Source organism: Lepidochelys olivacea (genome assembly GCF_965140295.1).
Source record: "Lepidochelys olivacea isolate rLepOli2 genome assembly, chromosome: 13".
Taxonomy (NCBI): domain Eukaryota; kingdom Metazoa; phylum Chordata; order Testudines; family Cheloniidae; genus Lepidochelys; species Lepidochelys olivacea.
Window position 1 is genome coordinate 31,556,882 of NC_140423.1, and position 20,943 is coordinate 31,577,824.

Genomic DNA, 20,943 nt, shown 5'->3' on the forward strand with positions numbered 1-20,943 from the left:
ATCCTTTGGTGATGGTTCATACAGCAGTAATCACACTGCACTGCGGCATATCTCGCAGATGGTGGATGATGTCAGGGAACTCAGAAGCATGCTGAAGAAGAAAAGCATCAAAGTGATTGTCTCTGAGATCCTTCCTAATCCTGTCCCATGGGGGAAGGGAGGCAGAAGAGGCTGGAAGTAGCTATGTCAGCAGTGGAGGGTTTGGGTTTTGCAAATGTGGAATCATCATTGAGTGGGTGTGTTTCCAGTTGGGTCCTGCAGCAATTGGGTCTTGGCCCTGCACTATTTAACATTTTACTCAGTGACCTGGAAGAAAACACAAAATCATCACTGATAAATTTGCAGATGACATAAAAATTGGGAGAATGGTAAATAACAAAGAAGCCAGTCACTGATGCAGATTGCTTGGTAAACTGGGCACAAGCAAACAATCTGTGTCCTAATAGAGTTAAATATAAACATATACATCTAGGAGCGAATAATGTAGGCCTGGAGTAGGGTCCTCAGTGGGCTGGGTGGCCTAGCAATTAACATCCACTCAGTCATGGGGGTAGTGATAGGGGAGCCCCAGCATGCCCACTCTACCGGGCTCAAGGGTCCTAGAAGGGTCAATAGACCCCTGAGCTACCCTCCCTGCATCGCTTCCTACCTCTGCTCCCGGTCCCAGATAAGGAGGCGAGGGGCAGTGGGGCTGAGCGCGGGCCGCTGGGGCAGGAGGGGGCGGGCGAGGGGCGGGCAGGGCCGGGCAGGAGGGGGCGGGCGAGGGGCAGGAGGGGGCGGGCAGGGCCATGTGTACTTTCCGGGAGGGGAGCAGGCGGCCCAACCTGCTGGGCGCGTCCCGGCGGTGAGTCAGCGAGGGACCGGGCCGGGACCGGCCGGGCGCAGCGCAGCGCAGGAGCGGAGCGGGCCGGGGCCGGGGCCGGGGGCAGCAGCATGGCGCTGAGTGTCAGTGTGAAGCGGGTCACGCAGCTGCCGGGGGCCGGGGAGCGGCAGGTGCAGCTCAGCTTCCGAGGTGCGGCGCGGGGCGCGGGCGGACAAACCCCGCGAGGGGCGCAAGCGGAGCCGGTGTCGGGGGGTGTCTGGCTGCCGGGGCGCGGGGGGGTTGGTAGTCGGGGGGTGTCTGGGTGCCGGGGCGCAGGGGGGGTTGGTAGTCGGGGGCTGCCGGGGCGCAGGGGGGTTGGTAGTCGGGGGGTGTCTGGGTGCCGGGGCGCAGGGGGGTTGGTAGTCGGGGGGTGTCTGGGTGCCGGGGCGCGGGGGGGTTGGTAGTCGGGGGGTGTCTGGGTGCCGGGGCGCAGGGGGGGTTTGGTAGCCGGTGGGGTCTGGGTTCTGGGGCGCAGGGGAGGGTTGGTGGTCGGGGGGCTGGGTGCTAGAGCATGGGGGGGAGGGGGGTTGGTAGCTGGGGGGGTCTGAGTGCCGGTGGGGGGGGGTTTGGTAGCTGGTTGGGTCTGGGTTCTGGTGCATGGGGATGGGGGTTGGGAGTCAGGGGGGGATCTGGGTGCGGGGGTCGGGGGTTGCAGTGTGCAGGAGGGGATGTTAGTCCGTGGTGGGGAGGCCCCCAGGAGCCAGTGTGCTGTGGGGCTGGGAGGCAATGTGCAGAGGTCTATTATGGGGACAGGCCAGTTTCTATCTTCTGCCCCTGCCCAGGGTTCTGCGCTGCCTGGTTCCCCGCCTCCTCTCGTGGAGAAACCCTCCTGCTCCCAGGCTCTCCTCTAGCTCAGCTGCCCAGTCTCATCTCCTCAGCGCTCTGGGTCTCAATCCCACCTGCCGCTGAGCGTCAGCAGCCTGGGGTTTGGTGAGGGGCCCTTTGCACCATGGCCAGGGCTCTGGGCAGGGATCTTGCTTCTTTTCTCTTCCGTGCCAGCACCTTGGACTCAGTGTTGGTTTTGGTGCTGCTGGGCTTGGGGTGAGCGTATCTGCAGATTGTGCTGTTTTCTCCCAACTGGCTTTGGAGCTGTACAGTCCCCGGCAGTGGTTCAGCGGCAGAGGAGAGGAGCCAGCACCCCATCTCCTACAACAGCCTGTATCCACTTCCCTGGCAGGGCATGTCCCTGACAGCAGCCTGTCCCCTTACGCCAGCAGGTCTCATCCCCTTACAGCCTTGCCTCCGCTCCCAGCCGGTCTCATCTCCCTGCCGCAGCCCCCTTTCCTTCCCCCTTCCAGCAGGCCATATCCCTCTGGGAAGGCCTGTGGCTTGGTCTGCCCTATGCAGAGTTAGGTCGACATAAGGCTGCTTACGTCAGTGTCCACACCTCAATGCTGCCTCTGCCGACCTAAGACCCCCACTACACTGACCTATGGTGAGAGGCGCAGTACTTCGGTCGATGTGGTTAGGGCGACACAGTGTCTGTATAGACACTGCATTACTTACACTGGCTGTTGGCAGACAGCCCTGGGGTGGGCTGTGGGCTCCAGCTGTGAGCCCCCTACAGGCTGGCAGCTGGAGCCAGAGCCCAGATGTGAAATAATAGCAGCTATGAAACTGACAAAAATGTCAATTTCACGGCTGGTAGGCTCCCTGCTGTGAAATTGAGCCCATGGGGGCTCACAGCTCAGGGCTGGGGGAGGGAGGCCAGCCCTGAACTGGCACCTGCCTGACAGCGGGGGGTGGGGGCGTGGGGAGGGCAGATGTGAGCCCTGTGCCTACAGCTGAGGCTGTCAGCCCCAGGGCTCCAGCTGTCAGTGCCCCACAATGCCCCACTTCAGTCGATGAAAGCTCCTGGTGAGGATGGGACAGAAGGAGTATAGCATGGACATGAAGTACCACTGTAATTACTGTGGTGGCTGTACACCGACTTAACTTACGTTGACTTAATTTTGTAGTGCAAACAAGTCCTATGCCCAGTGCTTAAATTCTCATAGAGTATTTCCTGGAGCCCTGGGGCTCAGGGCGTCTGGCCTACTGGGGGTGCTGGAGCTTGGGGCTTCTGCCCTGTGGATTTGCAAATATTTACTGGAGCTTTGCTCCGGACAGCTCCACGTGAATTGAAGCCCTGCCTGGGCCTCATGGCTTGTTCTCTGCAACCCGTCTTGTGCCGATCCCAGCATTTTCCCTCTCTCTCTGCGGCAGTTCTATAGGCCTGGGTGCTGCAGTGTCTGAGCACAGTGGCTAGCCCTGCACTGCACAGCACCCCAGAGCCGTGGAAATCTTTTAATCATAATGGATGCCCTGTTGCACCATGGGAGCCAATGGATCCTGTGACTCATCTATGGGCTTTCCTGCACAGTAGCCCCATTGGGGAAGCTCACTTAATATGGGCTGCGGGGGGCCCAGGGACCAGGTGGGAGTGATCAGGATCAGCTTAGTGCTGAAGGGAGGAGATGGCAGGGAAACACCCCCAGTATCGAATCTGCCATGGTTCCCTCTGCTGGAAGATGGAGGAGGGGAGCTTCAGCTCCAGCAGGAGTCCCTGGGTCCCCACACACTAGCCAGTACCCACATGCTGCAGCCTGGGACAGCTGAAATGAACATGAGACCCAGTCCTGAGATGTGCTGAGCACTCCAGCACTGGGCCCTTAATGAATTAGGCACAGCTTTGGCATAGCTAAGTGTTCTGGCCTCTCAACTGGCAGATTTTGTATTTCCTGGCAGTTGGGGCCCAGAACCAGGAGGAGGAAACACTGCATGTGACCATTGTCTTAACATTCTGCGTGTGTTGTTTCCCCAGGGTTTATTCAGAAGACGAAGAAGGTTCGCTGTGGCCAGGAAGCTGTCTTCGGAGAGGTAAGGTAGCATGGGACAGCAAGTGTCTTCAGTGTGCGGGGCTAGGCTGAGCCATCTCTTCATATCCTTGGTGAAGCCCTGCCCAGGCTCGCCCTGCGGTGACCAGATGAGCTGGATCTGTAAGGAGCCTGACTCAGTCCTGCTGTCCTGGGGCTCTGAAATGAAGCAAATGGCCAAGAAGGGTTCAGCTCCAGGCAGTCCTTAAGCCCCGCACTGCAACCTCAGGCCCGTGGAGTCCTGGAGCAGGGTGGAGATGGGGTTGCGGGGGTGGGAGGGTGTCAGTTATCATTCAATGGATTTTTGTAAAAGAAAATTACCAAACACAAAAGAATGTCATGGGCTTGGCAAGGAGGTGCAGCTCCTCAACCCCGGCAGCAATGTACCTGCAGCTCTAGAACAATGGCGTTTCCAGAGGAAAGATCCCAAGTCATTTACAAGCTATAAATAGAGAAATAACCAGCCCGGCTGCCGTGTCCCCGGGCTGGGAGGCTCGCTCCCTGCTGCGGTGCAGATGCACCCCTAGAGACCAGTGCTACTTGCAAGCTGAAGCAAGGGGGACAGTGTCTCCCCTTGCTGTCTCATTGCAGTGCGCTGGGTCTCACTGGGCCGTTGGAGGGGTGTGAAGGAACGCGTCCTTCCCCCTGCAGGTTTGCAGCACGGTCATTAACGCTGACATGGTGACTCTTGGAGGAAGGCGCGGAGGGAAGCACCCGCTGACTTCGATAAGCGCAGGCTTTCTAGTATCCAAGGGCCAGATTTTCATAGGTAGTGAGGCCTTGTAGGTTCTGTCTACACTGCAGTAAGACAGCTGCAGCTGACCCTGTTGGCTGGCTTGGGCTCCTGGAGCTTGGGCTGCGGGGCTGGTTAATTGTGAGGGATGGCTGGGGGGAGGATATGGGGAGCGAGGGGTGTCCGGCAGAGGGGAAGGGATGGGGAGCGAGGGGGAGGGGAGGGGACGGGGAGCGAGGGGTGGCCGGGGGAGGGGATGGGGAGCGAGGGGTGTCCGGCAGAGGGGAAGGGATGGGGAGTGAGAGAGGGGAAGGGATGGGGAGCGAAGGAGAGGAGGGGAGGGGCAGGGGAGGGGATGGGGAACGAGGGGTGGCCGAGAGGAGGAGTTGAGGGGGGCGCGGGTAGGAGAGGCTCTCTCAGTCACACCATGGAAACGGCAGGTGTGGTCCATGGATGTTACAGGCTGCACAGCTGCCCGGCTCCTTAGGGTCAGGTTCTCCCTCTCTCGGGGGCTGTTCACACCCACCTGCCCAGTCCCTGGAGAGCTGGGATCCCAGAGGCGGCTCTGGCCCTGCCTGCACAGTGCTCCAGCCCCTCCTCACCCAGGTCTCTGTGCTGTGAGGGGCGCCTGGAGGCGGGGCGCCGGCCCTGCCCACGCTCCTCTAGGAGGGATGGGCCCAGCAAGCCTTTTCAGTCTGTGGCAGGAACAGCCTCGCTGAGTGCATGAGTTGGCCGGTTCGTGGTGAAAGCGACTCCCCATTGCCCTGGTTCTGCGGGAGGCTGAGGCTCCCAGGCGAGAGAACCCCGAATCTGGCTGTCAGGTGTGGGGAGCGGTGCAACGCAGCCTCCTTTCCGGGTTGGGGAGTCCAGCTGGACCCAGAGCGTCAGAGCGTGGCGGGAAACCTGCTGCTTTGGAAGCTGCACGTTGCCCTGGGGGCCCACAGAGGGAAGCAGGGCGCACAGGGCAGCCGGCCCCTGGCTGGGGAACAGCCTGCCCTGCCCTCTCTCTGTGTGGGCTGCCCTCTCATGCCCAGCACAGTGCTCTGCGGTGGCACTTAGTGACCCCGGGGGGCTGGGCCATGTTCTCAGCACACCTGGAGTCCCTTGGCAGGGCTTTCTGGCTGCTCCTGTTTGTACTTAACATTACTTCCCTCCTGCCTCTCCAGTGTTTGTTATCAAGAAACTGAAAATGCGGAAGGGAGTAATGCTAAATATAGACAGGAGCGGCCAGAAAGCCCTACCCGGGGCTGAGTCCCAGAAGTGTCACTACTGGGACCTGGGGCAAGTTCAGGGTGAGGGTGGCTGACAAGGGGAGGTGGGGAAATGGGTGCACACCCTGTTTTATAGGGTGTAAAGGCAGGGTTTTCAGCCAGAGGGGGGATTCTGCTTGTTTTTACTTTGGGAATTCAGATCTCACCCCACTTTTCCCTGGTAGACTCCAGGGCTGACTGGAGAGCTGGGAGGCTTATGAAATCAGAGACCCTAGGTAAGCACAGCTAAGTGGTGGAGAGAGAGGGAGCTTTAGGCCTAATATTTGAAACACTTTGAACTGAATTTGTTTTTTTTATTGCCTGTTTAATTCAAGTGCCTGAATAAACAGTGTGAAGGAAAGCTCTGTTAAACACTCAGCACCCAGCCCCCTCCAATAAGGCTAAAGAAGTCCCAGTTCACTTCTCTGAGTCCTCCAACTAGACCTCCAGCAAAACCATGGGAACAGGAGACTTGAGACCTAAACAGGGAGAATGTCCGCTGCCCAGAATAGTCAGTCTCCCTCCTCTGTCCCCCCAGCCCATGCCTAGCGCTGCAGGGCCCTGGGGCAGTGCTGGGGGCCAGGTGACCTGGCTCATCCTCCAGTTGGCTCACCTCTCCTTTTCCGCTCTTGGCTGCGGGATGGAATTGGGCTTATTTTGCAATTTATATTTTAGCAATTTTATTTTGTAGCCCCGCAACCCCTCACTAGCTGTCTTTCCACAGGGCCTCACGCCCAGTGGAAGGGCGAGGAGGGGAAGGCAGTGGGTGTCCCAGCTCTCACTTGGAACACATGGGGTCTTCATGTTCTAGGGCTTGGCTAGACCAGGCAAAGAGCTCGAGTCCCTGGAGCTCCTCAGGTGCCCACCACTGAAAGGCTCTACCCCAAAGAAGACTCTGGGGCCGTGAAGCCAATGGGGTGTATATTCTCACTCATCCAGGGGTTTATTACAGAATCTCTCACTAGAGTGGGAGCGTTGGGAGGAAAATAACCCTAGGCCCTAGGAAATGGGGACAAATTGAGAATTAATGGTGATCCCCTGTGTCTGTGAGGTGCTGCAGAAGCTCTGAAAATTCACCGTATGTTTGTGTTTGTTTTTAGCTCTTTCGCTGGCCACATTATGGGAAGCTCATTATGGAAGAGATGCTGCTAGTTAAAGTTTACAACTGCAGTAAAGTTTTCAGTAACAGGTAGGTTCTTGTAAACTGGATGACCTGGGTAAATAGAGGCTGGTTCACCTGACATTAATCCCAGAAAAAATCACGCAAAACCTGATATGGGATGCAGTTGGGAAAGACTGAAAGGATCAGAACATAACGCCAGTGAGCGTGTGTATGTTTTAGGGAACATAGGTCTTGTCAAACAAACTTGATTTTTTTATGAGATTGCAGGTTTGGTTGAGAGAGGCACCCTGGTGATGTCATATACCTCGACTTCTGTAAGGTGCTGGGCTTAGCACCGCACAACGGTCTGATTAAAAACTTAACATGGTACAAAATCAATGTAGCACATATTGGATGGGTTGATAATTGGCTAACTGATAGATCTTAAAATGCAATTGTAAATAGGGAATCATCATCTAACGAAGGGGTTTCTAGAGGGGTCTTGTTCTTGGCCCAATGCTCTTGAATATCTTTATGATCAGGAAGAAAATATAAAATCATTGCTGGTAAAGATGGCAGATGACACAGATACTGGCAGAGTGGTATGTAATGATGGGGGCAGATCAGTTATCTAGACTGATCTGGGTTGCTTGGTAACCCAAACAACATACAGTTTATAATATAAGATCATACATCTAGGAGCAAAGAACATAGGTCATGCTTAGAGGATGTGGGACTATCTGGAAAGCAGTGATTCTGAAAAGGACTTAGGGATCACGGTGGATAATTAACAGAACATAAGTTCCCAGTGAGATGTTGTAACTAAAGAATATTGAGTCGGATTAGGGAGGTGGTAGTGACCTCTATATACAACATTTTTGGTGAGCCCATTACTGGATACTGCGCATCGTTCTGCTGTTCAAAAATAATGTTGACACATTGGAAAGGGCTCAGAAAAAAGCTACAAGAATAACCTGAGGCCTGGAAAATCTGCCTTACAGTGAGAGACTTAGGAAGTTCAATCTATTTAGAGAAGATTAAGAGATGGTGTGATCATGATCTCTAAGTACCTGCAAAGAGAGAAGATTTCTGATATCAGGGAGCTCTTTAATCTAGAAGAAAAAGGCATAACGAGATCCAGTGGCTGGAAGCTGAAACTAGATAAATTCAGGCTAAAAATAAGTTCACCAGCAAGGGTAATTAGCCACTGGAACAGCTGACCAAGTGCGTGATGGATTCTCTGTCACCTTCAGATTGGAGGTTTTTAAAAAAAATTCTGCTCTAGCTCAACCACAAAGCATTGGGCTGCTGCAGGAACCTCTGGGGGAAGTTCTCAGGCCTATGCTGTGCCGGAGGTCAGACTAGATCATGGCGGTCCCATCTGGCCTTAACAGCTACAGTTCCTGGTTTTGTAATGTTTGGTTCTGAGATAATCACAACATCCCTGTAATGTCTTTACCCTATCTCTTATTTCTTTCCCCTCCATCTGTTTGTGGGAAGATGTAACACACAGTGTCTTTGTTCTTTGTTCACATACATTAGTATAGGATATAAGAGTATCAAAAGTCAAACCCAAAATTCTATCTCAGGCCTATATACTAACAGACCTCCAGGAAATACTCTGGTAATATTATAGATACAACCACGATGTGAGTTGTCAGGGTGGAGACTGTACGATGAGCTACCTCCTCAGCTCTGATAACTAGCTGAGACTGAAACCACAATGGAATGTTCCCCCTCTGACTGTTGTTTTGTTGTAGACTGCTTGGTACCTTAGTCATCAGCCTTCAGCACCTAGTGACATCTGGACGCCTGACCCTCAGAGAGGCCCTCGTTGACAAGAACCACAGCATCACTGGGGTAAGGCATGTGGTTATCGTAGCATTGGTTAGATGTTAGAAAGCACCAAAGGAGAGAGCACCAGGACACCAGCAGGGTCCCAGATGCACAGCCAGCAAATGTCTGACTTGTTAAAGTTTGTCCTGCTCTCCCGTGCTCTGATTTCCTCATATCAGAAAATATCCAGCAACTCTGTGTAACTTGGTTAAGGCCTCATCCTGTCAGAGATCAAGAACAGTTTAGACAAGACATTATTGGGAATGAGGTACTGAAAAGTCCTGCAGAATGCTGGGCTTGATATGGCCTCGTGGAGTCTTTTCCAAGCCTATTGACTAGGACATTTTTCTATGTGAATATGCACCAAATAACAGTTGTAATGAGACGTTGCTAGAGGCTACTCTGCTGTGCTGTCCTTTATGATCTGAACTGAGGTCATCCCAGGTGCTTCCTGTTGCTCTTGCTGACATGTGGCTTTTTTGTGGCTCATTAGTTTTCACATTGACAATCTATCATATTAGTTGATACTAAATAGGCCCGAGTGTGTATAAATCCTTGAATTTGCTTAAAGCTGAACCATAGCGCAGGGCTATGAGGTCTTACTAGGCAGCCTGGCCAACCAGGTCAGAGGACTGGGATCTGAGTTAAGGACAGAGAGGCAGAGCTGCATGGAGATGGGGACGTCACTGTGAACCAAGGCCAGAGGCCAGCCCCTCAGCTGATGTAAATCAACACCAGTTTATGCCAGCTGAGGACTGGCTGTTTGTTTTTAAAAATAGAAACAAGTACAAAATTGTAATAGAAAATGATTTTGATTGAAAGAAGTAGAAACGTGGGAATTCTGTTCATTTTCATTCTGGGTCTCTCTGAGACAGACCGTGTGTCCTGGGAGCCAGGGGGGCTCAAAGGAACTAGATGGATGGTGAATTAGAAACACGAGCAATTACAAAGCAAACACAGAGAGGATTTATTAATGTGTCAGTTTCGAGCTGGAAGCTCTGCCAGGGGTGTGGCTCAGTGGTAGCAAAGGTATTCATTTGCGACTGGGAGGCTGGAATGTGGGCAGCCTAATCAGAGAAGTGGCTGGGGAGAAGCTGGGAGGTATCACAATGCGTTGGAGTGTGGGAGCAAATATAGAATGATGAGGCAGCAGCAGAGACAGACACTGAGAAGTTCTTTGAAGCAGATCTGTCTGCCAGATGTGTCGGCACATTGGGAACATCCCGAATGGTTCCCGGGGGACTAAGTAGCCTGCTAAGGCTGATGGGGATCGGCATTGGCTTCTATGGCTCCAGGGTGGGCTGAGCCCCCAGCAAGCCTCAGGCTCAGGAGTGTGGCAATGGCCCCCACTGAGCCTCCATACTACATGGAAGCTCAGGTTCCCAGCAGCCCTTGGGCATCCTGGACTAAGCTCACCACAGTGGAAAACGATAACACAGTTCGTAATTTTGCATTCGTTAGCTATGTTTTGGGGTTGGCCCTGGATCTGAGGGAGGGGACCCAGAGATCTCTCTCCTTCTTCTGGCTTTTTTTTGTTACAAATGGTCAAATAAAGAAGTTACACTGCTGGAACTGCATTTAACACGGGGTTTTTATGGAGCCATTATCCATGAACCGCTTGTCCAATTCACTTCTAGCTTAGCAGGGAGATTCTACCCCAGTCCCAGGGCTAATGTAACAATTTGGAGGCTGATGTGACTTTTTGGGTCAATTGTGGTTGCGGAGTAAAATAGCACTTAGATTGGAAACCTAATTGTGGAATACCAGTTGCCACTCCACAACTCGCAGTGCTGCAGAGGAGCAAGATCTCTCCCGCTGAAGTTACAGGCTACGCTTCCTTTGCCTGCAGTAGAACTTTACGTTAACCTCACGTGTCTGGAGATTAGCTCATTTAATTGTTCATTCGATCCTGACTGGCAGGTCCCCTCAGCCAGTGCTAAACAGTCACTCCAAACTTGGGAAAGGCCTACTGCATAAAGATGGGAAATCTCTTCTTGCGCTTGCTGTATAGCAACCTAGATTGTTATGACTCAGGGAAAAATACCTGCTGAGATGGTCTGTGAGATGATTCTGAACCCCGGGCAAGTGAACAGCTGTGGGAGTGAGATTTTCCTCAAAGCAGAACAGCCACAGCCTGATCACCTCTAGACAGAGCGACCTGGAGTATGCTCCCCTTGTTTGTTCACATAGTACATTGCAGTGGTATTGTCAGTGGATATGTGAACCACTGAGTCTCTGATATGGTCCTGAAAAGCGCAGCATTCTTTGTAGATGGCCCAAAGCTCCAGCTCATTGATATGGAATGAGACCTCCTGAGCCATATCTGAAGGGGACAAAAGCGCAACCTTGCAAACTGGACCACCTGCGTGCAAGTGGACATGCAGCCCAAGAGCCTCAGACACGTCCAGACTATCGTGGCAGGCTGAGACTACAGACTGAGGCAAAGCTGCTGAATGGTCTGAAAATGGTCGGTCAGCAGAAATGCTCTCGATATCTTGGAACCTAACAGGGGCCCAAAGAACTCAATGTTCTGAATGGGAGCCAAGGTCGACTTTCCGGTGTTTAACATGAGACCCAGAAGGCCAAGCAAGCATAGCGTGGTGCCGACGTGAGTGAGAACTTCCTTTGTGGCTCTGCCCTTCAGTAACCAGTCATCCAGACATGGGAAGATGTGAATTCCCTCCTTCCTGACCTACGCTGTAGCAACAACCATGCATTTGGTAAAAACCTAGGAGGCAGAAGAGAGGCCAGATGGGAGCACTGTGCACTGAAAGTGGCGCTCTGCCATGACAAATTGAAGGAACTCTTTGTGGCTCAGCAAAATCACCACATGAACCTAGGTGTCCTGATGGTCCAGAGCACAAACCAGTCATTCTGAGACAACGTGGGGAGGGCAGTCGATAGTGTGACCATTTGGAACCTCATGTACCTGATGTATTTGTTGAGGCCGCAAAGGTAGGTAGGTCTCACCCCTCCCTTGGATTTGGGTATCGGGAAGTACCGGGAGTAGGAGCTGTGACTGCAGTGTTGCAACAAGAACCTCCTTCACTGCTCCCAAAGCCACTAGAGAGCAGACCTGCTTGAGGAGCAGTATCTTGTGAGAAGGGTCCCCAGAAGGACGGGGAGGGAGGGTGGGAAGAGGTGTGAAGAGGAACTGGATGGCAGATCCCAATCTGCTGGTGCTTAGGACCCAGCTCTTGGTGGTGATGGAGCCCCAAGCAATGTGAAAGTGGGCTAGCCTGTCCACTGAGGGGGGAAAGGAGGAAGAAGGAGCCAGGGCCAGATTAATCTTTTGTAGGCCCCAGCGTCTGGACCATGGCCCCGCCCCCTGCCTGCTCTGTCCTGAGGCCCTGCCCCTGCTTGGCCTCTTCCTCCTGAGGCCTCCCCGCTGCTTGCACGAGGGGAGGGGGCGGAGAGAAGCAAGCAGCAGGAGGGGGCATAGAGGAGCAAACGATGGGCAGGGCCTTGTGGGGAAGAAGCCGAGTCTCGTGGCCCGCAATCAGCTTACCCTGATGGGCTGCCCGCAGGCCAGAGGTTGCCCACCACCGCGGTACTGGGAAAAGCAATGACTGGAACAGTGCTCTGGACCAAGGAGTCAAAATGGACGCTTGGAGGGTGCCAAGGGAGTGTGTGTGAACTGTCTGAACCCTGAACCTGACTGCTTTCTCCTGTGGTCTCTATCCCTCTTTCTTGGGTTGTCCTATTGCCTCGGATGAGGGAAAGACTGAGCAAACGTGCGCTGTGGATGATACTACTGTTGCTGTTGAATTCCACAGTAGCACCTCTGCGCCTCCAGCATGCACACCCCAGGACCAGAGGGTAGCCCTGGAGTCCCAGAAGGAGTGGAGCATCTCATCGGTCTTGTCCAAAAATAGCGTTTGGCTATCGAAGGGCTAATCCTCGATGGCTTGCTGGACATCGGGGGCAATGCGCGAATTGTGTAGCCAGGAAGCTGCCCTCACAGTGGCCAAGGTGTCCACGATATGTAGCACGGACTGCAAGGACGTCTTAGCCACCAAGCAGCCCTCAGTGACAAATGCCTGAAGTTCCTCTTGGGAGGCCTTGGGCAGCTGGACTGCGAACTTTGACACAGCTGGTCAAGTGATGAAATAGTGCTGAGACAGCGAGACTTGCTGGTTAGCAATTCGCAACTGTAAGGAAGAGGAGGTGTAAATCTTCTGCCCAGGAGATCCAATTGTTTAAAGTCCCTGTCCTTAGAGGTGGACTTGACCCTGCCCTGCTGGACTCTGTTATTCATTGCAGTTCTGACTAGGGAATTTGGGGCCAGATGGGAGTAAAACCCCTCAAATCCCTGTGTGGGAATGAAATAGTGCTTCTCCAGGTGGTATTGAAGTCGGTGCGCTCCAGAGGGCCTTAGCTGGTTCAAGGAGTGCATCACTGATAGGAAGGGTGACTCTCCCTGAGGCGGATGGTTGCAGGATAGCCACTCATTTCTGGTTGGTATCTTTCAAGAATTCTGCTTTGATTCCAAGGGAAGCAGCTACACTACACAAAAGATCTTGGTAGGCCTTAAAGTTCTCCGGTGCCGAAGGGAAGGAAGAGCCAGAGAGTACAGCATTGTCTGGAGATGAAGACGAGACCTTTAAGTGGGCCAGAGCCAGATCCTGTTCCAGGGCTGATGGACCTGGATGGGACGACGACTGTTTTCAGAGTAGCAGCCGTGTTAGTCTGTATTTGCAAAAAGAAAAGGAGTACTTGTGGCACCTTAGAGACTAACCAATTTATTTGAGCATAAGCTTTCGTGAGCTACAGCTCACTTCATTGGATTCATAAAGTGGAAAATGCAGTGAGGATGTTTTATACACACAGACCATGAAAAAATGGGTGTTTATCACTTCAAAAGGTTTTCTCTCCCCCCAACCCACTCTCCTGCTGGTAATAGCTTATCTAAAGTGATCACTCTCCTTACAATGTGTATGATAATCAAGGTGGGCCATTTCCAGGGTTTAACAAGAACGTCTGAGGAACAGTGGGGGTGGGGGGGGTAGGAAAAAACAAGGGGAAATAGGTTACCTTGCATAATGACTTAGCCACTCCCAGTCTCTATTCAAGCCTAAGTTAATTGTATCCAATTTGCAAATGAATTCCAATTCAGCAGTCTCTCTCTGGAGTCTGGTTTTGAAGTTTTTCTGTTGTAATATCGCAACTTTCATGTCTGTAATCGTGTGACCAGAGAGACTGAAGTGTTCTCTGACTGGTTTATGAATGTTATAATTCTTGACATCTGATTTGTGTCCATTTATTCTTTTACGTAGAGACTGTCTAGTTTGACCAATGTACATGGCAGAGGGGCATTGCTTGCACATGATGATCACGTTGGTAGATGTGCAGGTGAACGAGCCTCTGATAGTGTGGCTGATGTTATTAGGCCCTGTGATGGTGTCCCCTGAATAAATATGTGGGCACAGTTGGCAACGGGCTTTGTTGCAAGGATAGGTTCCTGGGTTAGTGGTTCTGTTGCATGGTATGTAGTTGCTGGTGAGTATTTGCTTCAGGTTGGGGGGCTGTCTGTAGGCAAGGACTGGCCTGTCTCCCAAGATTTGTGAGATTGATGGGTCGTCCTTCAGGATCGGTTGTAGATCCTTGATGGTGCATTGGAGAGGTTTTAGTTGGGGGCTGAAGGTGACGGCTAGTGGCATTCTGTTATTTTCTTTGTTGGGCCTGTCCTGTAGTAGGTGACTTCTGGGTACTCTTCTGGCTCTGTCAATCTGTTTCTTCACTTCCGCAGGTGGGTATTGTAGTTGTAAGAATGCTTGCTAGAGATCTTGTAGGTGTTTGTCTCTGTCTGAGGGGTTGGAGCAAATGCAGTTGTATCGTAGAGCTTGGCTGTAGACAATGGACCGTGTGTTGTGGTTTGGGTGAAAGCTGGAGGCATGTAGGTAGGAATAGCGATCAGTAGGTTTCCGGTATAGGGTGGCGTTTATGTGACCATTGCTTATTAGCACCGTAGTGTCCAGGAAGTGGATCTCTTGTGTGGACTGGTCCAGGATGAGGTTGATGGTGGGATGGAAATTGTTGAAATCATGGTGGAATTCCTCAAGGGCTTCTTTTCCATGGGTCCAGATGATGAAGATGTCATCAATATTGCGCAAGTACAGTAGGGGCATTAGGGGATGAGAGCTGAGGAAGCGTTGTTCTAAGTCAGCCATAAAAATGTTGGCATACTGTGGGGCCATGCGGGTACCCATAACAGTGCCGCTGATTTGAAGGTATACATTGTCCCCAAATGTGAAATAGTTATGGGTGAGGACAAAGTCACAAAGTTCAGCCACCGGGTTTGCCGTGACATTATCGGGGATAGTGTTCCTGATGGCTTGTAGTCCATCTTTGTGTGGAATGTTGGTGTAGAGGGCTTCTACATCCATAGTGGCCAGGATGGTATTTTCAGGAAGATCACCGATGGATTGTAGTTTCCTTAGGAAGTCAGTGGTGTCTCGAAGATAGCTGGGAGTGCTGGTAGCATAGGGCCTGACGACTCTGAAGGCTCTGCAGGGAGGAGGACTGCTGGTGCCAGGCCTGCAGGACTGAGGAGCATCCCAGGGAATCCATGGAGGCCACTGACATGGATAAGGCATTGGTGGCCAGTAGGTGCTAGGTCAGTGGCCTCCATCTTGACCACAAGACATGTGCCAATTCTAATACCTGTAACGGGCTGTCAACGGCCCCTGATGCTGGTCATGTGATGGAGAGCAGGAAGATGATGATCCCGACTCAGACGCAGAGGAGTCTTGGGATCCGAGAGATAAGGGCGGAGCGAGACCACAGGGAGTGAGTCACCGGTCTGACTCCTCCATTGCCAGAAGGAGGCAGGAAGGGGCATTGCTGACGGAAGCAGTACCACTGGTACTGAGTATGCTGATGCTGGAAGCAGTGTCAGTGCCGAAGTGAGTAGCAGTACCGGAGTGCCTGACGGTACCGATGCTGAGGCCAGTGAAAGTCGCCACGGAAGCCTTTGCAGTGTCAATGTTTCCCGGTACCGAGGTCCCCCATACTGATCCCGGTACCGGCCCTGCCTCCACAGCCTGTGAAAGGGGAAGATTGGGGTGTGGTGCCGACAGACGCAAGGGCTCAGGAGCTCAGTCAGTCGATGGGGCTATAGATCAGTGATTCTCAACCAGGGGTATGCGTGCCTCTGGGGTACACAGACGTCTTCCAGGGGGTACATCAACTCATCTAGATATTTTCTTATTTTTACAATAAGCTACATAAAAAGCACTAGCAAAGTCAGTATAAACTAAGATTTCATACAGACGAAATGAGAAAGTCAGCAATTTTTCAGTGATAGTGTTGTGACACTTCTGTATTTCTCTGTCTGATTTTGTAAGCAAGTAATTTTTAAGTGAGGTGAAACCTGGGGTAAGCAAGATAAATCAGACTCCTGAAAGGGGTACAGTAGTCTGGAAAGGTTGAGAGCCATTGCTGTAGATGATGCAGCCCTAGCAAAGTCCTGGACCAAAGGAGAGGTCAGGACTGAAAGGCAGGGGTGGTCTGTAGCTGCCTGATATGCTGCTGATGTGGAAACGGTACTGGCATCTCCCTCACTGGTACCGGTCTCAATGGACACCCAGAGGCTGGAACCGGAGTCATGGTACAGAGTTTCTAACCTCCCTACTTGGTACCAGGGAAGGGTTTAGAGGCACCTGCGCCAATCTGTGTGGACTCCATGCTGGTCCACGCTTTTCCTGGGGGAGGTGGAAGAGTCATCCTGAGATCTGGAGTGGTCTAGATTGGTCTTACGTGACCTTTTCCTCAGCGCTGTCAGTGGGGAATGGGTCCTCCATTTCTTGGAGAGGTGCCTGCTCTGGAATATGAAGTGTCAGAGCTCTCAGAACCTGAGGAGAATCTCTGACCTAATAGGGCCTTGGTGCCAAAGCAGGCTGCGTGTCCATTCAAGGAGAGTTTGAGAGCATGGTGTGCTGGGATGTTTTTGTCCGTCATGGTGACCTGGCCAAAGAGCATACAAAACCGCTTTTGAATGTAGTGAGAGATTTGAGGAGGGCCAGAGCTCTGCAAGATTATGGCATTTCATACAAAGTCAAACCACTTTATGCTCAGGATTTGGTGAGGATGACACATATGGAATGTATCAAGCCGCTCCAAGTCTGCTTCTAGGAGGGTTCAGGTTTCTGACCCATATAGCAGTACAGGCAGGACCCAGCTTTGATAGATCCTGAACTGTCTCTCCGTGCAGAGACATTTTTTGCATCCACAGGTGAGACATGGACTTCATGCAGGAGCGGTAAGACCTATTTGTTGGAGGATGTCCAGTTTGCTGTGAACACTTTAATTCTGTTTGCAGCCTATGTAGGCGAACTTGTCAATACTCTCCACAGTGCATGACAGCATCGTCGGCATAGTCTTAGCTGGTGAATGTTTCTTGACCAGCCTTGATTCTGACATGTGGAGCGGCATGTCCTAATATCCAGTTGATAGCTTGACCTAATGGTGCCAGGGCAGCAATACATTCCTGTCACATGTGAGGTTGTGTTGAGGGCAGTGAACCAATGCGCACAATTGCAATGGGACTGGTGTGAAAATTGCGTGCCAGATTTAGCAGAACATCTGGGATGCCAACTCTTTTTAGTGCAAGCCAAAGCTCTCACCTGTCGACCAAATCAAAAGCAGGCTTGATTTGATGTCGATATATGGCACGTGGAGTGGGCAGTTAAATGCTTGGTGCAGTCAGAAGCTGGAAGCTAAGAACAGCATCCATTATCAACTGCCCAGCAGTGAAACTTGATTGTTGTGGATGACAATGTCTGTCAAGGAGTGGCTGCATCCTACCAAGCAGGACGTGAGTGAAGACCCTTACGGCGACTGTAGCAATGGGATTAGCCGGTAGTTGCCACATTTGGTGTAAGATCCTGTACCCTTGTACAGGGATGCTATGATGCCGTCTTTCCATTTTGCTGGCACTTGGCCTGATTCCCGCACTTTTAAGAACAGTTGATGCAGGCCAATGCTCACTGTTTCTGAGGCATTTTTGAGCAGCTCAGGTGGAATACTATCAGGTCCAGCAGCATGTCGATTCCATAACTGTTGGATGGCCTTTTGTACTTCCTCGAGCGATGGAGGATCAGTATTCATCCCTGGGTGTGCTGCTGTATGGTTAGCCAGGTCATATCGCTCTGGATAGTTGTTGGCAGGTGTGTGCTTTCATCATGTGTTTTCCATCTGTCCAGGTCCTCGTTGGATAATGAGTAGGGAGAGCTGTCTGGTTTTGTGATGAGGATGTTAGAAGATGTTTATGGCTGCCAGCCAGGTTCGCGATAGCTTTGTAGGCAGGACAGGTTGTTATACTTCAGGCTGTCCTCTGCTTTGTCGGCCAGGGAATTGATACAGATCTCACAGTCATGTTGTGCTAAGGCCTGGAAAATGCCTTTCAACTGTTTAGGTTTACAGACAGCTCCCTGCTTGTGTACTGCCTTTTTCGCTCATCTATCAAAGTCCTCTTCAGAAAGCCAAGGTGTCTTGTGTGACTTTCTGAAGCCGATTGTTCCAGAAGCAGCCTGTGATATAGTGTTACGTATACCACTCAATGCGATCTCCATGTGGTCTGAGTGGTCATGTGCTCTTTAACAGCTGGTGTGTATTTCACAGCTTTAACAGGATCCTTGGCGAGACACTGGACATTGCTAGTTTGCAAGGGTTTCACATCCCAGAAACTCTCCACCTTTCTCCCTGGTGTCAGGCATGGGTGTCAGGCAGTCAGGCCTGATGGTTGGAGCAGAGGTTGAAGCCGGGTGGTTAGAGTCCATGGACAAGCCAAATCAGTACCATAGCTGGAGTCCAGATGCAGGCCAAGGTCAGAGCCGGGGGTCAGGAGGTGGATGCAGGGTGGAGCAGGTCAGTAATAGGGCTGGAGCAAGGTCAGGGTAGGACATGGGCAAGGCTGGAACAGGGATCAGGCCAGGAAAAGGAACCGGATCTGGAGCAGGCTGGGAGTCTAGAGAGTCTGCTTCACAGTGAGGCCACAGGAGGGTTCCTGGCTGGGTAGTGCTGTTGCATGGACTAACTTGCAGCTCTGGCATTGGGGAAATATCTGAGTCTGGGGGTCAGCTGACCCAGGCTCTGCTCAGGCGTAGGCTGCTGCCGCATGCCTGAGGGCTGAGTCACTTGCAGGCTCTGTTGGATGGGAGGTCAGTGCAGCTGAGAGAGCAGCCCTGCTATGGCTGGAGGTTTGCCTCACACCAGGCTTCTGCAGCCACGTACCCTGCACTTCCAAGAGATGCCTGTCAGCTTGGTATCCAAACGCTGAAATTCCCACCCTGGGCTATGCCTCTCCGTATGGACACTGATGGTCTGCCTGGCCTTGTGTCTCCCTCCAGCAACCAGGATCTCTGTTTCTGACCAGAGGTTCTCATGAACATCATGTTAATTTGGGGTCAGGCTGCTTATCCCAAGGGACTGTGGAGAAAGCCATTCCTATCCCAGTGTGGCACTCCCAGCTCCTGTCCCACTGCCTCTGAAGCTTTAGGCCAAGACAGCTTTTTTCTGGTTCTCCTCCTCTTTGTTATTATCTTTCTCTCCTCCTACATGCAAGGCTAGTCCCAAAGCAAAGCACACCAAACCCCTGAAGAAAAACGCTCTCACCCTTCTGACGAGGAGGAAATTGTGACAGATTGGATCACAGAAACCCCCTTTGGGACAGCCACCTGATGGGCTGAGACTTAACCTCTGAGCCTGTTTCCCCTGCCAGCTTGGGACTTCAGTGCCCTGCCTGGTTGTGCCAGACACGCTAGCCTGCTACAAACCCGGACCCAGGTCTGAACCACATCCCCCAAAAACTGCAGGCTTAACTGAAAACAGCCTAAGCAGTGCTCCTGTCTCCAGCACCCAGATGCCCAGTTCCCAATGGGGTCCAAACCCCACATAAATCCGTTTTACCCTGTATAAAGCTTATACAGGGTAAACTCATAAATTGTTCACCCTCTATAACACTGATAGAGAGAGATACACAGCTGTTTGCCCCCCCAGGTATTAATACATACTCTGGGTTAATTAATAAAATCACTTTTTACTTATTAAATACAAAAAGTAGGATTTAAGCGGTTCCAAGTAACAACAGACAGAACAAAGTGAATTACCAAGAAAAATAAAATAAAACATGCAAGTCTAAGCCTAATACAGTAAGAAAACTGAATACAGATAAAAATCTCACCCTCAGAGATATTTCAGTAAGCTTCTTTCACAGACTGGACACCTTCCTAGTCTTTGCACAATCCTTTTCCCTGAAACAGTCCTCTTTCCAGCTCAGGTGGTAGCTAGGGGATTTCTCATGACTGCAGTCTCTCTTGTTCTGTTCCACCCCTTATACATCTTTTGCATAAGGCGGGAATCCTTTGTCCCTCTCTGGGTTCCCACCCCTCCTTCTAAATGGAAAAGCACCAGGTTAAAGATAGATTCCAGTTCAGGTGACATGGTCACATGTCACTGTAAGACTTCATTACCCACTTGCCAGCACACAGGTATACAGGAAGACTTACAAGTAAACACAGCCATCTACAGTCAACTGTCAATATGCAGTGATATCACTTGCTTCCTGTTCTGAAGTCTTATATTGCAACCATATGGGCTAGAGCAGTGGTTCTCAACCTGTTTACCATCGTGGGCCACATAGGCAGCTCTCTGTTATGTGGGCTGCATCCACACAATATATATACTATCTGTACGGCCCTGAGCATGTCACATGGCCCGCAGCTGTGTGCTGATCGGGCCACAAGTGGCTGCAGGTTGAGAACCACTCGGCTAAAGTCTTCCTTTTTTGAAGGAAAGCTGAAATTCTGCAGTCTAAGGTGGTAGGATCCTGAAAAAAGTAGTGGCTTGCAACACCTTCACCTGCAGAGAACCAATAGGTCAGACGGGGCCTTCTCCTGCTTTCCAGCCGCTGACTTGATTGAAGATATTTCCTGTGTGCTCCTCTGCTAGGTGTGGAGGTAGGGGTGAAAGTAATATAAACTTCTTTCTGGTAAGGGGGCCCAGCTCTGGGCCCCAGAAGGGGCGGGGCCTTAGGCGGAAGGGGCAGGGCCTCAGGCGGAAGGGGCGGGGCTGGGGTCAGCCTCCCCCAGCCAGCCCATCCTAGCTGCCTGACTCCAGCCTGGCACTTTTAAATCGCTGGCCCCGGGGAAACTGCCCCTTTTGCCCTGCTCCTGTCGGGGGGCGGGGAAGGGGCAGCAACAGCTGTGTTTTAACATCCGCTGTGTACGAGCCAGTACCGGCTTCTTACCAGTACACCGTACTGGCCCACTTTCACCCCTGTGTGGAGGTGCACATGGTTCTCACAG

At 52.0% G+C, this 20,943-nt stretch overlaps 1 protein-coding gene across 1 annotated transcript in view; it reads left to right on the forward strand.

Moving 5' to 3' along the window:
• Nucleotides 1-933: 933 nt before the first annotated feature.
• Nucleotides 934-20,943, forward strand: part of LOC311529429 (fer-1-like protein 4) — a gene marked incomplete at its 5' end in the record, with an annotated part of 104,810 nt that continues 84,800 nt past the window's right edge. Inside the window, 4 exons of the mRNA XM_084645404.1 lie at nt 934-1,012; nt 3,666-3,721; nt 6,801-6,889; nt 8,563-8,662. Of these exons, the coding sequence (XP_084501530.1) occupies nt 934-1,012; nt 3,666-3,721; nt 6,801-6,889; nt 8,563-8,662 (324 nt within the window). The remainder of the gene's footprint in view (nt 1,013-3,665; nt 3,722-6,800; nt 6,890-8,562; nt 8,663-20,943) is intronic.